The 17536-nt window shown below is 34.7% G+C and overlaps 1 protein-coding gene across 24 annotated transcripts in view; it reads left to right on the top strand.

Annotated features, from left to right (window-relative positions):
- Positions 1 to 16243, top strand: part of LOC127503463 (calpastatin) — a 46423-nt gene extending 30180 nt beyond the window's left edge. For 21 of the 24 annotated variants that reach the window (XM_051877319.1, XM_051877339.1, XM_051877324.1 and 18 more), the window contains 24 exons: positions 861 to 911; positions 2183 to 2260; positions 2996 to 3073; positions 3150 to 3263; positions 3378 to 3482; positions 3792 to 3908; positions 4087 to 4185; positions 4934 to 4984; positions 5400 to 5450; positions 5584 to 5634; positions 5993 to 6067; positions 6830 to 6895; positions 7055 to 7141; positions 7259 to 7375; positions 7532 to 7645; positions 8280 to 8396; positions 8486 to 8590; positions 9841 to 9933; positions 10037 to 10078; positions 10947 to 11072; positions 11168 to 11251; positions 14026 to 14058; positions 14441 to 14546; positions 15143 to 16243. In XM_051877319.1, coding sequence (XP_051733279.1) covers positions 861 to 911; positions 2183 to 2260; positions 2996 to 3073; positions 3150 to 3263; positions 3378 to 3482; positions 3792 to 3908; positions 4087 to 4185; positions 4934 to 4984; positions 5400 to 5450; positions 5584 to 5634; positions 5993 to 6067; positions 6830 to 6895; positions 7055 to 7141; positions 7259 to 7375; positions 7532 to 7645; positions 8280 to 8396; positions 8486 to 8590; positions 9841 to 9933; positions 10037 to 10078; positions 10947 to 11072; positions 11168 to 11251; positions 14026 to 14058; positions 14441 to 14539 — 1953 coding nt within the window. In that variant the 3' untranslated portion in view covers positions 14540 to 14546; positions 15143 to 16243. The remainder of the gene's footprint in view (positions 1 to 860; positions 912 to 2182; positions 2261 to 2995; positions 3074 to 3149; positions 3264 to 3377; positions 3483 to 3791; positions 3909 to 4086; positions 4186 to 4933; positions 4985 to 5399; positions 5451 to 5583; positions 5635 to 5992; positions 6068 to 6829; positions 6896 to 7054; positions 7142 to 7258; positions 7376 to 7531; positions 7646 to 8279; positions 8397 to 8485; positions 8591 to 9840; positions 9934 to 10036; positions 10079 to 10946; positions 11073 to 11167; positions 11252 to 14025; positions 14059 to 14440; positions 14547 to 15142) is intronic. The other 3 variants (XM_051877326.1, XM_051877325.1, XM_051877322.1) reach the window with 3 other exon arrangements.
- The last annotated feature ends 1293 nt before the right edge of the window (positions 16244 to 17536 follow it).

The raw sequence follows: 17536 nt of genomic DNA, 5'->3' as shown, positions 1-17536 counted from the left end.
ATTTCTTCCCGAGTCCTATCCCTATTCTTTTGCACCGTCCGTTGAGGTGAAGATCACATGTCCCAAGATTCCGTGCTCAAACTTGCCGTCATCAAGCTACGCTTTTGTTTTGAATAGACCTCTAGCGACCTCTAGTGGACAGAAATCCTACATACTGCACCTTTAATGCGGACTGAGGCTTTTAAGCTTCAAAATGGACAGAAAGGCACCAAAAAGCTTAATAAAAGTAGCCCAAAGAAGGACTTGTGTGCTATATTCCAAGTCTTCTTAAAGGGATAGTTCACCGAAAAATGAGAATTCTGTCATCAATTACTCAGTCTCATGTTGTTCCAAACCCAACTTTTGTTCATCTTCGGAAGAGATTTCTGTCCCTCCATTGAAAGTCTATTCACTCAAAACTCTTGACGTTTACAAAGATCGTAAAATAAATCCATATGAATCAAGTGGTTTAATCTAAGTCTTATGAAGAGACACAATCACTTTATATGATGAACAGATTTAATATGGGCTTTTATTCACATATAAACATTGATCACCAAACATAAACAGAAGCGCATCCATACTTGCTTGACACGCAAGAACAAACCTCATTGGTTCTTGCGGAAGCTTAATTGTTTATCACAAATAACTTCATTTGTGTTCCAAAGATGAACAAAATATAGGGATTTGAAATCTAATCTCTTTAAGCCATTTGTTTCCCTCTTCATAATCCATCAGTCTTGCCTTTTTTATTATATCTCACTGATGTGTAGAGTATGTTTTTAGTATGTTTCTGACTGTCTAATCCAAAGCATTTGTTTTTAGAGGAGCATGTTTTTCAGTAGGCTTTGAGTCTAACCAGTGTTTATTTATATATTCAGGAAAAGAAAATACCTGCTGGAGCTCCTGAGAAGCCTAAAGATGTTCCAAAGGTAGGAGAGTTGCGGAGGCCTTTTACTGTCAGTGTTCATTGAGCTGTTGTTTTTAGCTCTTTTCTAATCATGTGACTCCCATTCTTCTAGTTCACACATGTTTGAAGTCTCCAGTGTTTGCCTACATCCCAGCACCACATTATTACTTTTGCAGTCACACTGTTATTGTCCCATTCTTCCTGTCTTTGGGCCTAATGCATTAAAAAATCCGCAAGTTGCTTTTTATAGTGAAAATTAGCTTAAACATATAAATATAATGCTGATTAATTTGTATAATTTAAAATGACAATAAGTAATTAGCATAATACACATCAAAACCATGTCCATATAAGGCCCCCCCCTCTCTCTCCCACCTCGCTTCCTGTCCACGCTATCATATGCTATCACAATAAAGGCAAAATCGCCAAAATAAATCTAAAAAAAAAAAAAAAAGTAAAAATTCACATTGTTACAAAAACTTTCTATTTCAAATGCTGTTCTTGTAAACTAGATATTTATCAAATAATCTATGTGTGTGTATGAATCTAAGTTTTTTTCTTTTTCTGTCAACTTATTGAATAATCATGATTTCTGCATGAAAACATTTGCACACAATATGCCTGGTTTAGTGAATAAGGCCCATAGTCCTACTGTTATGCCCATTCATATCATCTTTGATATGTCAGTCTCACTGTTAATGTCCAATGTCTTACCATTATTCTTGCTGACAGACTTTCTCTCTCTCTTTCTCTATCTGTATTTCACTGCCAAATATTTAGCTTAATCTAAGGGTGTTGGCTAGCAAACAGAAGCAAACACAAATTCATCACTCATTCACTTTCAGCACATTGTTGCCCAATCAGCACAAACTGTACACACACACACACACACATAACCTGTGCTGCATTTCACTCATTCACTCAAGTTTTTTGTTAACGCCCATCACCCACCCTTCAGTTTTCAGAATATTATGATCACCGTCTCACCATTTTGTACAGCTTTCCCGATTGCTTTTCTCTGATCATACATAGAGGTCTCAGATTATTCAGCTGCTGTTTGTTTTATAAGTTAGCATGTGAACGCAGCGTGTTTTTAATGTTGAGCTCTTGGTATGCAGAGGGTGTGTCTGTACTTTTCCTGCCACAGCATATGCTGTTTGTTATTCCCCCGAAATTTAGCTTGGGGCTCCCTCTAATGGTCTTTTCTAGAATTACATTATTATTTTTGACATTTGTGCACAATTCTGTTTGGTCTTTTTCATTCACGTGTGCTTGTTTGATGTTTTCTGAAAGCCAATAAGCACAGACGATGCGCTGGAGTCCCTCTCTTCTGGGTTTGTGTCTTCAGCTCCTCCTAAGAAGACAGATGTGGTGAGTAGCGTATCTTGAAAACAGATTGTTATGTTTGCTGGGGTTTTCAAACTTTTTCATACCATGCACAGAACTTCAGTTATTAAAGTCCCCTTGTGAGGGAATTTTATTTAAATTAAATAAAAATATAAAGCCAGCTTAAAGAAAAGAAAAAGAAGAATTTGTAAAATATTATATGGAAAATATTTACTTTTTTTTTTTTAACTTGTTATTAATTGTAATAATTATTTTAATAGCTAAAAATATTTTTTTTTTTATTTATTATTATAAATTATATTTTATTTATCAATATTTAGTTATTAAAATAATTGTTAAAATTAAGTTGTAAATTAATTATTGTTATTATTTTATTTATTATTTAATAAAATAATATTTATTAATTTTTATTATTATTATTATAAAAAATTAACACTATTATTATTTATTTTATCATTTTCATTGTACCCAAACACCCTTTTGCTAATAGTTGCACATTTACAATATATATATATATATATATATATATATATAAATATATATATAAATATATATATATATATATATTTATTAACATATTATTGACTTGAATTATTATTTTAATAACTAAATAAAAATAATAATTATTAGACTATTATATTAATAAATTATTAAACCCTAGCTTAAGTCATATCAGATCATACGGTTGTACTTGATCATAGTTTTGACTTAATGCAAATGTTTTGTTTCTTTGTATGATATTTATTCGCTATTTTTCAGAAAACTGAAACGATAGGAGCAGTCGATGTTCGTTCAGCAGGCATGTCCAACTTTGCTCCCCCTCCACCCTCTCAGCAGGTAACAGCTATTAAAACACTGCGACAATAATATTAGCATGTCTAAAAACTAAGCACGTCTCTCTCTCTTTGAGCAGAAACAACCGGCGACGTCTCAACCTGCTACTGTAACTAAATCACCTGCTCCACCGGCTGACAAGAAAGCCAAACTGGAGATCTCCACACAATCTACTAAACCAAAGACAGATGAGGTAAAGTCAAGTTCAACCGTATACTTTAATGAAATAATGTTCATTCAATATTTCAGATCAGTCAACCTATTTTTATTATAAATAAAGTGAAATTGTGTCAATTTTCTATTCTAGTCAGACTCCATGTCGCTGGACGCTCTCAGCGCATTGGGCGACACACTGGGTGCTCCAGAACCACCCAAAAAATCACCTGAACTCAAACCTGGGCAGATAGTTGATGTAATACTTCTGTTTATTCTTTCGTAATTCTTAGTAGATTATTTTATTTATTATTATTTTTATTAAAGCATTAGTATCTTCTATAGTGTATTTTAGCTTTTAGTTTTGTTATAGTTTTATTAATATTTTGAATTAGATTTATTATATTATTAGTGTTATTTTCAGTTAATTTAGTTTAATTTTGTAGTACTTCATGTGCTTTTGTCATTTTATCATTCTTTTTGTTTTGTTTTGTTGTATATATATATGTGTGTGTTTTTATATATTCTAGTTTTCTATGTTTTTAATCAATCGCATGTTTTTGAGCAGGAGAAGAAACAGACATCAGAGAAGGGTGTTCTTGTCGGGGAGAGAGAGGACACACTCCCACCAGGTTACAGATTCTCAGAGGAAGAGCTTATGAAATATCCTCCTCCTAAAAAAGAGGTCAGACATTGTATACAACTTACAAAATATTTCGAATCAGTGTCTTCTATTATTCTTATTTAATACTTTACATAATTGAGAATGTTTTATGTTAGCAGAAATGGGTTGTATTAATGGTGTGTTGTGATTGGCTATTGTCACTGGATGCTGTGTTCTGATTGGTGGATCTCTCTCTCAGCCCTCACTGAACACAGATGATGCACTGGACATTCTTTCTGAAGGTTTCACGGCCCCCGTGGCAGCACCTGTTGTTAAGGCATCTGTTCCTCCTGCACAGGTAATAATTTATAGTCATTTTCATTAAAATGAGACAATATAAGAACAATATTACATTATACAATGTCCAATCTGCCCCAAACTTCACGTTTGATAATAGTCCATCTCTATTCAGTCCAAGACATTTACATGGCAATATTCAGTTACAGTCAAACCAAAATGTATTCAGACACCTTGAACATTTTATTCATTAATACAGTTTATAGTTTAAAAAAAATGGTAATAAAATATGACAAGATCTCAGAGTTAAACTGTGTCAGAAAAAAATTAATCTTAATTATGTCAGATAACACATAAGCAAAACATGGTCAGGTCAAAGTGTCTGAATAATTTTTGGTTCCAAATTTACTGGTAGTTCACTGTATGAAGAATTTTTGGGTATAATATGTCACAGTTGACTTTATTTTGTTATCCTCACTTACATAAATGAACTATAGTTTCCTGCACCCACTAGTAAAAATATACCAAAAACATCAAAAATGTCTGAATAATTTTTGGTTTGACTGTATATTCAAAGCACCACCTGCTGGCAGCAGGAAGTGTGGCACATCAAAATGACTTTGCTATTTTTCTCCTATATTTACCCGCTTAAATGCGTGTCATCCACTATTCACTGTTTTCCTAAGGCCACTGGGTGGCAGTGACCATGGGTACGAGGGCCCTTTGAATGCTGCTTGCAGCTTTGATACATTATGAAATGCTTGTAATGTACATTCAGGTAGTTAAACACTGTTAATTTGTTTAATCAGGAAAAGAAGAAACCTGATGCGGTTCCTGAGAAGACTAAAGATCTTCCTAAGGTAGGAAAGCTGTTTATGTGCTGTGTTGTTTTAAGCCATTTGCAGTGTTGGGGGTAATACATTACAGGTAACACGCAATCTGAGTTACGCAAGTTACTTTGTTTTCCCATGTATTGACTGTCACCTCACCCGTAACCATGTTGCGAGAAATCGGGAGTAAGTGCAGAGGTGTTGTGTTCGCTGTATAAACATGATGGTTATTGTAGTTATAAACTAAATGTGATCATGCATTTACTCATCTCACTTGCTCAAAAAAAAAAACAAAAAAAAAAACTTTTAAACGTAACTTTCCCCAACACTGCTTACAGTGCCTCCATTCCACATTTTGTTCCTCCTCAAAAAAAGCAGATATTTTATAAAATCAAACAGTTCATCAGTTTCAAACTGTTTAACCACTGGTCATTTTTCAAATCAGGAAACAAAGAAGCCTGATGCGGTTCCTGAGAAGACTAAAGACGTTCCCAAGGTAGGAAAGCTTTCTGTGCTGTTTTGTTTAGCCTTTTGTTCTTTCTTGTGTGTAACAGCAACAAATATTATTGCATTAAGTAGGTTTAAGCATTCAAATAGTTGTTGAACCACTGGTATTTCTTTAAAATCAGGAAACAAAGAAGCCTGCTGGGGTTCCTGAGAAGACTAAAGACGTTCCCAAGGTAGGCTTTTTACTGTCAGTGTTTATTTTGATATAATGATAGGCTGACTGTACATTATACCACTCATTACACTGCCACTTGCCCAAAAACAATGGCATGAAATATTGATTTGATTCGAAATTGCTTTATTATTACAAGGAACTGACCGTGGAGTGAGACGAAAGACATGAAACTACTGTAGCACAGCTATGTAAGAATTTGGCTGAATTGGGAAAATGGTCAATAGTACAGTACAGCTTACATGATATATTTGACGACAGAAGGCTGCAATTAAGCAAGTTGGTATGTGTTAGAATGGTTAGTGTTTGTCTTACACAGATTAACCTGCTTATTTTCTGTCTTTCTAATCTTCTTTTAGCATAAAGTGGATGAATTTTCAGCACTGGATGCTCTGGCAGGTGATTTCGTGGCTCCCGCACAGTCTGTTTCTAAGGTACCATCAAATGTGTAATTCAGCTGTGTTTCTATCCAAAGTTATGAATTTAAAGCAGCGTTTCCATCCCATGTGCTCAAGAAAACAAAATAAATAGTCACTTCCAGGGAAGTTGGCTCAAAATATCTGTAATAAAAATGGAAGTTGCTGCAGTAGGGCTTTTTTTTTTTTTGTACATTGTACATTTCATACAAAATGCAGTAAACGCGGTCATGTAATCTTGTGTTCGGATACCTGGTTTTTGGGAACACAGTCGAGTTCTGGTAGGTAATTATACCCAACCATTTTGATGGCAGACTTTGGCTCAGGCATTTCAGAATAGCCAAACTAACATTTGAGATGCTGTGCAATGAAATTGGTCCGCTGTTAGTTTAGATATCCAATCACATCCTTTGTTGAGGCAAAGTTACGTGAGTTCTGTAAATGTGTTTCCATCATAGTTTATGCGCATGTCGTCTTATTGGATAAAATAAATGAAACACCTCACTTTAGTGCATACGTTTTTTTATGCACATTTTTAGAATTTCTGCACATCTTGGCATTTCCATCCAGTGTTTTTTATTCGATATCCCTAAATTCACATATAAATAGGTGAATGGAAACTTGCTTAATTCAAATCTCTACTATTATTGTCCAGTATTTCCTGTATTTGTTTTCACTCAAAAGATGATGAATGTTGTTTTGTTCCCTATTCTGTCTCATTCTATTCTATTCTATTCTATTCTATTCTATTCTATTCTATTCTATTTTTGTATGCTGTAGGTTTCTTCAGCTGCTCCTAAAAACGTTATCCCTCCAGGCCCTAAGCAAAAACCAGAGACAGATGAGGTATTGCAAATCCTGGACATAAAAGATGTATTGTATATATGAAATTGCTCATATCATTATTATATATTGTTTTAATATTAGAACCAATGTTCAGCTTTCTGGACCCTATGAATTTTTAATATGGCTCTCTGTATTTCTCTCCTGCTCTCTCATGTGTAGGATGCTTTCAGCGCTCTGGGCGACACACTGGGTGCACCAGAACCACCGAAAAAACAACCTGAACTCAAACCTGGGGACATCGTTCATGTAATTATCTCATAATTTATGACTCTTCTTTGATTTTTATTGTCTTTTACAAATGTAGATATGGCATTGATATCATTGCTACATTTCTTGGTGCTTTTTTAATAATTGAATGAGCAGGAGAAGGATGTGACATCAGAAAAGCGTGCTCGTGACGGGGAGAGAGAGGACACACTCCCACCAGGTTACAGATTCTCAGAGGAAGAGCTTAAGAAATATCCTCCTCCTGAGAAAGAGGTAATACTGTCACAGTTATTAGCATTAAGTGACACTGATCTTATTGTTGTCTTTCAATAACTTCGTTCATATGTGTCATGATCAGTCTCAAGGATGGTGATTGGTCACTTTTGCTGGATCTTGTGATTTGATTGGTGGATGTTTTTTCTGTCTCAGCCTTCCCTAGACCCTACTGAAGCTCTGGATATTCTGTCTGGAGATTTTACCAGCCCCACTGTCCTATCTGTTCCCACTCCCCCTGTTTGTTCTTCCTCTAAGCCTCCTGCTAAGGTGAGACTTGTGAACGTCCGCATACAGTAGGAAACAAACACAACTGAGATCTATTTGATGTCTTAATTGTTTCTCCAATGATATTAAATGCCTGGGGTTGGTAAGATTTTTAAAATCTTTTTGAAAGAAGTGTCTTTGCTCAACAAGGCTGCGTTTATTTGATGAAAATACAGTAAAAACTGTAATACTGTGAAATATTATTACAATTTAAAACTGTTTTTAAAATGTAATTGATTCCTTTGATGACAAAGCTGAATTTTCAGCATCATTACTACAGTCTTCAGTGTCACATGATCCTTCAGAAATCATTCTAATGTGCTGATTTGTTGCTCAAGAAACATTTCTTATTAGTATCAATGCTGAAAACAGTTGTGCTGCTTAATATTTTTGTGGAAACCATAATACAAACATGAATAGAACAGCATTTATTTGACATAGTAATCTTTTGAAACATTATGTCTTTACTATCACTTTTGATCAATTAAATTCATCCTTGTGGAATTAAAGTATCAAATTCTAAAAAAAAAAAATCTTACTGACCCCAAACTTTTGAATGGTAGTGTATGTTTAATCTCAATATCATCTCAATGTTTATTTAAACCTCTCTCGTCTCTTTTCTCCTTCTGTACTTTAGCATTCAGATTCAGCTTCAGATTTTGCTTTAGATGCTCTTGCAGGTGATTTTGTCGCTCCTTCTTCTGCATCCAAAGTTCAGTCTGCTGTTTCTGGCCCTCCACATGCTGACAGACAGGTAGATTTCTAGTTTATCCATATTTGCACATATTATACATGTTCATATTTTCCTTCTATACTGATTTTCTCTTCTACTCTTTGTTGAAGTTGTCAGAAGGTACCTCATCAGCTTTGGATGCCCTCTCAGACACTCTAGGAGACATAAAAGCAGCCCCTGAGCCCGCCCCTGTCCCGCCTAAAGCCATAGTTAAGGTAAAACGCCTTTTAATAACCATGTCTTTCCACTTTCCATACTCACAACTGAGCACCAAGCAGAATCAAGGCCGATTCACACCAAGTCCGATGCAATTACATGACTAAAACTACTTATTTTCGTAATTCGAAAATGCACAAAAAAAAACAAACAAAAAAAACAGATTGTACGACATTTTGAATTTGGTATGAAGGAGTACACACACAAATCATCTGCCTTTTAAATAGGTCAAATAATGAAAAGTAATTTTCCTTGATCTTTAGAGAATAAGAGATTGATGCACTATGAAAACAAACTGTAACAGCACCTCAACTTCCTCTTCAGTCTCAAAAAACATGTTTACTGTATTTAAACTAAGCTGTAAAAAATGACTTGTTAAAGAGTAAAATGCGAGATGATACACCAAAACCTTTTGTTTCCTGGTATTGTGTGGTGCCTGTCGCTCTGCATATCCTTCTTAATTATCCCAGTGTTGAGAAAATCATTTTTATCAAAGTCCCTAATCATTTCAGTTTGCCAAAGATGGTCATTTCATATGGAAGCCCGTTTCCGTCACTAAATAAAAAAATAAAAAGAGTAATTGCGACTTTTAATCTCAGAATTCTTTATCTCGCAATTGCAAGTTTATATCTCACAATTGCGAGTTATAAAGTCACAATTCTGAGATATAAACTCGCAATTGCGTGATACAGTAAATTCTGAGATATAAACTCGCAATTGCGTGATATAAAGTCACAATTCTGAGATATAAACTCGCAATTGCGTGATATAAAGTCACAATTCTGAGATATAAACTCGCAATTGCCTGATATAAAGTCACAATTCTGAGATGTAAACTCACAATTGTGAGATAAAAAGTCAGAATTCTGAGATAAAAAGTCGCAGTTACTCTTTTTATTTTTTTATTTAGTGGCGGAAATGGGCTTCCATAATTTCATGTTCAGTTTGGGGTCGGTATGTTTTTTTTAATGTTTTTGAAAAGTCTCTTATGATTAAAAGTGCTGCATTTATTGATCAAAAAACTATTTTCTATTGCAATATATTTTGTAATATGTCATTACTGTAACATTGAAATGTTTTTACTGTCACTTTTGATCAATTTAATGTGTCCTTGTTGATTAAAAGTATTATTTAAAGAAAAAAATCATACAGACTCCAAACTTTTGAACAGTATTCATAGGCTTCTTTCAAAAAATGGTCATGTAAACTAAATTATGACAGTATTGCTTTTTTTTTTCTCCCACCACAGGAAAAGGATATAGTGGAGGAGAAAGTTAGTAAACCAGGTGAGAGAGACGACAGCCTTCCACCAGAATATAGGTTCTCAGAGGAAGAACGCAAGGTGACTTTTGCTTCTTCATTATGTATCCACACCATTGGATTTCATTTATTGACAATTAAAACTAAAGACAAATTTTCCACTTGTTCTTCGCTCTTCTCCACAGGCATTTATATCAGCAAAGCAGAAAGACGTCAAACCAAAGCAGGTACTTTATGAATCATTGAGTGAATCATATATATATATATATATATATATATATATATATATGAGCTGCACAATTCTGGATTAATTAAAAATCACAATTTTTTGTGTAAAATAGATATCATGATTTAATAATAATGTGAAATTTACTAGAGGTTGTCAAAATGTTAATTGCTGCCGTCTGTTTAAAAATATTTAAGTTAAAATAATTTTAAAAAATCTAAAAAAAAAAAAAAGCTTCAGAGAATGATTTGATGACTCACTCATAAAGACTTCACTTGTTTCATTACTGGATGAATCAGCATTTTTGAACAAATCTCTTGAATTGATGATTCAATGACAATTACATTTTTTAGCAGTCACTTGTCGCCACCTGGTGGTGCAGCGATGTAATTGATACAATCTTTATTTACTTTCAAAAGGTGATTTACTCTAATTTGATCACTACTGTAGACTTCAGTGTTTATATCCGAACTATAAACTTTTATCCTAGCACTTGATTGAAAATTTGAATAATTGTAAGACATATAATAAATAATAAATAAAGATAATGTGATGTTGAAAATACCTAAACATGACGACGGCTCTCTCTGGGTCAGCGGGAGCAGCAATGCAGATTTGAATGTTCCGTTGTGATCGTACTTTTCAAAAGTTAATAGACATAGCCGAATCGCTGTCATTTAGAAATAAGATTGTGTGAGTTTTTAATTCAAGATTGCGATCTTTTAATGATTAATCATGCAGATCTAATATATATACAACTTCAATAAACAAAAACTTCAATTCTACTCATTTCTATATTTCTTTTCATGAGGACCTTGATCATTAAGAATCTCTGTAGACTTTTGATTGCTTCTCTGTCCATCTCTCAGACATCAATCGATGACACAACGGCCCTTGACATGCTGTCTAGTGATTTTTCTGCAGTACCGGCTGTGAAGCCCTCCGCACCTGATGCCAAACACTTCATCCCTGAACCAACACCGCCAACCCATAAGGTACCACGAACAAACTTGCATAAAGAACTAAACATTCCCCTAAATGCTTTACACAAGTACTGTTTGTTTATTTCTTCATTTGTCTTTGTATACAGGCAACAGGTCCAGTGTTGGATGAGCTGGCAGGCAAATTGATTCCCAACCTGACTGATCCCAAAGCCAAAGACAGCAAACCAAAGGTAAGAATCAGGCCACAGGTTAACTGGCATTATGGGTCTGTGTAAAGCTTTGCAGTTCTTTGTTCAATTCGCACCATCAGAATGAACCAAATAAAAAGTTGGCCTCAAACGTTCATTTTCCATTTCTTTAGAATAATTCACAAATGAATAATTGTCACTCATTTTAATTTTCGATTCTACAAGTTTGGATTGGGTTGTGTCCGAGTCTGATTTTTGAACAAATATAAAAAATGACTCATTGTTCTGATTTTCCATTTATATAATCTTACCAGTACTGCCGGGGGATGGAGCGGGGTGGATGTATTCAGAGCGCTGTAGCGTTACGTATAGGCCTATGGCACGTCTGGCAATGCAATAATTTATCACCTGCCCTACTCTATATGTATTTATCACCTTCCGTATTCAACGTACGAAGAAAGGGCTAATTTTAATTTGAAAGTGAACTAATCCTTTAATAACTATTGTCAAGAGCGTATTGTAGTACGAAGCCACTAAAGGGACATGTTGGAGGAAAAACTATGGGATGGGAGGAAAAAATGTTTTTCAGAATTTTGCGTTCCCCTGAGAAAGTTTGCATTCTCTCACAAAACCTGTTGCGAGTTCGGACAAATTTACTGTTTAACGTCCCTCTGGCAGTGTTTCAGACAGCTCCGTACGTTAACAATAGAGCGTTTCATAGAGTTTTATTTTGAACTTTCTTTATACTTAAGTCCAAGTTCAAAGCGAAACTCTATGAACCACTCCATTGTGAACGTACTGTACAGAGCTGTCTGAAACACTGCCAGTGGGACGTTAAACAGGAAGTGTTTGTCCAGAGAGAACACAAAGTTTCTTGTGGGAACGCAAAATTTTGAAAAATATTTTTCCTCCCATCCCATATTTTTTCCGCAACCATGTCCCTTTAGTGGCTCCACTACAATACTCTCTTGACAATAGTTATTAAAATAACGCGCTAGAAGCTGCCACAAAAGAACTATAAAGAAGAGGAGAATGTCGTGTCTAAAAGCTTTGCCGTCCCTTAGCGCGTCGCCACTGTCTTACATATAGAGTAGGGCAGCTGATAAATTATTGCGTTGCCAGACGTGCCATAGACCTATACGTAACGCTACAGCGCTCTGAATACATACACCCCACTCCATCCCCCGGCAGTACTGGTACGATCCAACCGCGAGCGCTAATTATATAAATGGAAAATCAGAACAATGAGTAATTTTTTATGTTTGTTCAAAAATCAGACTCGGACACAACAACCCAAACTTATAGAATCTAAAATTAAACTGAGTGACAATTATCCGTTTGTGAATTATTCTAAAGAAATGGAAAATGAAAGTTTGAGGCCAACTTTTTATTTGGTTCATTTTGATGGTGCGAATTGAACAACGGACCAATTATGGACCCTTTTCACAGATTGTGATGAAGCATTTCCACAGTTTTTCATATTTTCATTTTTAAAACATCTAATATACATTTATAATGCCATACTTTGTCATTATCTTGGCAGTAAATGACAAAAAAACAAAATTAATGCTGCTGCGAGGGTGTTTCTAATACAGCAGCTGAGGGAGTGATGGGAAATTTGACATCTATCTCATTTCTGTAATGAGTCTCTCTATATCTTTTCCTTTTTTTGGAAAGTCATGGATATGTTCTTTTGCTATTAGAGCAAATGGGAATACAAAAATTATTTGCTGTCATCTCCTGTTCACCACTAGAAGTTTACCCAACTATGATGACTTCCGCTTCTAAAGGCTCGTTCAAGACCTGTTCACATCAAGAACGATAACTATAAAGATAACGATAAAGATATCCAGTGTCCACACCACAGCTATAACGATATAGAGAAACGATATCATTAGGATCACTTTCAGAACAATTTTTTTTTTCCGGCTGTTGAACGGTAAAACACTGACAGCCAATCAGAATCCATTCTAATTCAAGGGCTCGCGAATTTAAAATGGCGGACGACATTGCGGAGAAGTTAATCGCTGAGGTCCAGAAAAATCCACCGCTGTTTGACAAGTCTAACCCCCTTTTCAAGGATACTTTAAAGAAAATGGATATATATTGAAAACAATTGGTCATACCCTCGGAACAAATGGTGAGAAGTAATAACGATGAGATCATTATAGCAAACAGTGTAACATAAAATTACCTCAGGTTTCCAGTGCTACTTTCGACAACATTTTCTTGCTTCCTTTGAACTTGTAGTAAAAAAGACTAGGCGTTGTTTTTATTCCACTATATTGACTTCGTCAGCTAAATTCACTGTTAGGTTAGATTGATTACTCTAGCTAGATTCACTCGAAACATAGCATGCTGAGGACATCTGCTGGTTAAAGCCGTGTAAATGCAACAAGAACAACAAAAACATGTTGTACACACTTTGAAACCACAGCATGTGAGTTTAGAATAAACAGATTGTTATCATTCATTGGTGTGTGGACACAAATAGAGTTATTGTCATAGTTATCTTTATAGTTATTGTTCTTGGTGTGAATGGGCCTTAAGAATCCTAGAAATGTGAAAAGGGTTCATTATCTGGATGCTGAACATTCATGTTCAGGACACAAAGATCTAGAAGCTTCACTTTTTTCACATATTCTGGATATTCTGTTCTTTCAGAATTATTTCCCCAATCTTCCTCTTTGAAAAAAAATATGTAGCAGGAGAAAATTAAAAGTAGGACAAATCTATGTATGCCATTTCTGTATGAGCGCCAGACCCTTTATACTGGTTCAAACCAGTTTATATCAGGGGTTTCTATCTGATTACAGGCAAAGGGGGGCAAACCAAAGTCTAAACCAAAGGTAGGTTGTATATGAAATGCATGAATTTGGTTCTTATAGCTTTGGCTCATGAACGGCAGCATGGAGAAACACAAACTAAATATCCCATTCTGTCACCATTCCATCAGCTGAAACACAATCACATGGCTGTATATTTGCATATTCATCCAAAAATCTCACAGGTTTTCATTGTTTGAGCACTATGGCTGGTTTGCTACTCAAAGGCTTTGCATTTACAAACTGCTGAGGGGTCATACAGCATCCAGATCACCTGATTCTATCATTTGCACACATTGTAGTGCTGTTATGCCACAAAGCAACCTTCAATTTCACCAACCACATGCTTACGTAGAATGTTTGCATATTTGGTTTGCATAATTAAAATTCTGATTTTGTGTCCCAGAAACAGTCAGTAGAAGATTCCTCAGCCACAGACAAGCAGCCCGGTAAAGTGAGCTCAGATGTGGTGCCTTCATCTTCCACAAAGGGCGGAAACAGATAGATTGCACGTCAGTATCTTTACAAACCGCTTTGAATTTGAATTCAGATTTGGATATTATATTCACACTACTGTTCAAAGATATGGGGTCAGTATGAAATTAATACTTTTATTTAGCAAGGATGCATCAAATTAATCAGAAGTCACACTAAATCCATTTATAATGTTAGAAAAGATTTTATTTAAAATAAATGCTGTTCTTTTGAACTTTCAGTTCATCAAAGTATCCTAAAAAAATGGTTTAACGGTATGGTTTCCACAAATAATATTACGCAGCACAACTGTTTTCAACATTGATAAAAAGAAATGTTTCTTGAGCAGCATATTAGAATGATTTCTGAAGGATCATGTGACACTGAAGACAGGAGTAATGATGAAAATTTCATCACAGGAATAAATTACATTTTAAAATAGATTCAAATAGAAAACAATTCATTTAAAAGTATAGTAATAATTCACAATATTATTTCAAAAACATAAAAAAATCTCACCAAACCCCAAAATTTTGAACCATATTGTATATATATTTTATTTTATTTTATATTTTTTTTAAATTTTATTGTATTTTATAGAAGTTTTACTTTATCCATGTGGTTTATTTTTCAGATTTATGGTGCGTCTCCTCATCCCTAACACAAGAAACCATTAAAGGGAGCTGCTCGGACAAGAAATATATTTTATGGTGGACACGGAATGAAACGAAAAAAATATAACTGCACAGAGACACTTAAACATGTATTTTTTAGAGCCCCCCTCCCCTCCCTCTTTTCTCCTAAAGCGAAGCAAAAATAAATCTAATGATCTTTTTTGTCTCCTTGTGACTTATAGAACATGTATATACAGAAAGCGCATGTATTGTTCTATTTTCAGTCGTCTATTTTTGGTGTGGTGTTGTGATATAATTTTTCCCACAGTAAAAAATATTATGCCATATACTTTTTTTTTTTTTCATCTTTAACTGGGGGTCTCTACAGTCTTCCGGCTCACAGACATGAGAGTCTAATGCTGTTTGAGGATCTATTGAGACACTAGTGTACATAGATGCCGCAGGTTAGGAATTCATGGTTTACAGTGCAGGGATCGCAGTAGATGGCCGTGATTATGATGCCTTTTGAATGTTTGTATGATGACACTAGTCAAAAAAGGTTTGTGTGGGAGGTGTTTTTTCTGTGTAGTTTGTTTCCTCAAGTGCACTTACAAGGATGCTCTCGAAAATAACTGTAAAACAATTTTGCAAACACTAAACGCCCCATGTGCCTGTTGTTCATCACAAAAGCCTTGGAAAATAATTGGGACAATTTCATGTTGCACTGCAAAAGTGTTTTCCACTTGATTTCGGAGGTTAAATAAGAACTGTTTAGCTTAAACACAATGTTTGAAATGTTTTCAGAGCCACTATTAAGTTCGATGTGGTGGGCAAAGTCAGTCTTTCAACTCCGTTGTGTTGGTTTAAGGGCAACCACAACATTGCCATTTTGTTTAACATCAGGACTCACTTTTTGACACTTTAAAATGTTTAAATAGCTTCCATAGCTGACAGTAGAAACAAAAACATGACTTTTAAACTCAGCAGTGTCTTCCATATTTTTTGCTCATAAAATCTTGAAGAAATCTGGATAGAGACGTTGTGTACTATTAATTGTGACAGGACGGTATTTTCAAGAAGGGATTTTTACTCTTAAAAAATAAAACTAATAAAATACATAAGCCCTGTTTGTTTGTTTTGTTAGTTTGGAATGTTCTGTTCTTAAAATCTTTATGAAAATAAAGATGTAATGATGATAGGGACTTAGATACGTTGTTTTTAGGTTGTGTGGTGTTTACGGAGAATGATAGTAGTTTATAAAAACATCTTAAAATGTAAATTCAGATCAATAGAACTGATTTAGTCCATCTTTATGTATGTTGTGATCAAACCTGCAATGTATTTACACCCTATAGGAGGACAACGCGACGTTTCTGGAAGATTGCAAAGCACGCAAAGCCCAGTGTTGCCAAGTCCATGGTTTTCATGCAGGTTAAAGGTCGCTCGCCCATTGGGCTATTTTGGGAAATCAAGATTTTCAATTTTCTCATAATAATAAATTGCATTTTAGGTTTGTTTCTCGTCAAACCAGTGTATACCTTCAGAACCATTTGGAACATAGCATTCGGCACAATTTGCATGAGATTAGTTTGACAAATTTGCTTGAGCAGGACCTTTTTTAATTTCTTTCCGAAAAATTAAGGTAGCCCTAATAAAGCTTTAAAACAACATTAAGCTGAGTAAATAATTAGCCTACTGAATTTCCATTTTTGTGTAAACTGAGACAGCCACAGAAAGATGAGGTGTGGAGTAAATAAACCCTAAAAAGATAAAAGTGCACCAATGATTGTTTTATGCATCTGCTCAAAGGTTTCCACTGTGAATTTTGCAGAATTTTTTTAGACTTCAATTTATCAGATCTCAATTAATTTCTTGCTTTTTTTAAAGGAAGAGGTAACTTTTTTTGTTCTTTTTGAAAGCATTCATATATCAGCAGCCGTCTATTGTCTGTCAGGTTATTTCCAAAGCTATGTGATTATTATTATTTTTTTTTTTTTTTTTTTAGATTTTTAAATTGGTTGATGCTGTTGGTTAATCTTTAACTGCAGTTTTGTCTTATTCATATCTGTCGTTCTACATTTAATTGAATTGATATTGTCACATGATATTGTTAGATTGAATGGTGTCATCTGAACTTGCCAGACCTTGACTTTTAGTGATTTTACACCACTGAGTAAGGGTTATGTTACAGTATTTAAGCGATGCCCCCTGGGGGCGTTTCACCCCACAGATTTGGAAAAAAAAAAATGTAAATGTTCTGAAAATATATTTTCCTTAGAAAACATCTACTCCCTAACTACAGGCCTTACTATTCTCATATCATACATAACTGTGATGTTCTGCAAAAAAAAGAAAAAAAGAAACTTTTTCTTACTGCTGAAAACTAGATCACTTAACGTGAAATCCGTTTTCTC

The sequence above is a fragment of the Ctenopharyngodon idella genome, chromosome 21, assembly GCF_019924925.1.
Source record: "Ctenopharyngodon idella isolate HZGC_01 chromosome 21, HZGC01, whole genome shotgun sequence".
Lineage (NCBI taxonomy): Eukaryota > Metazoa > Chordata > Actinopteri > Cypriniformes > Xenocyprididae > Ctenopharyngodon > Ctenopharyngodon idella.
The sequence above is the reverse complement of the archived record's forward strand: the minus strand, read 5'-3'. Positions and strand labels throughout refer to the sequence as shown.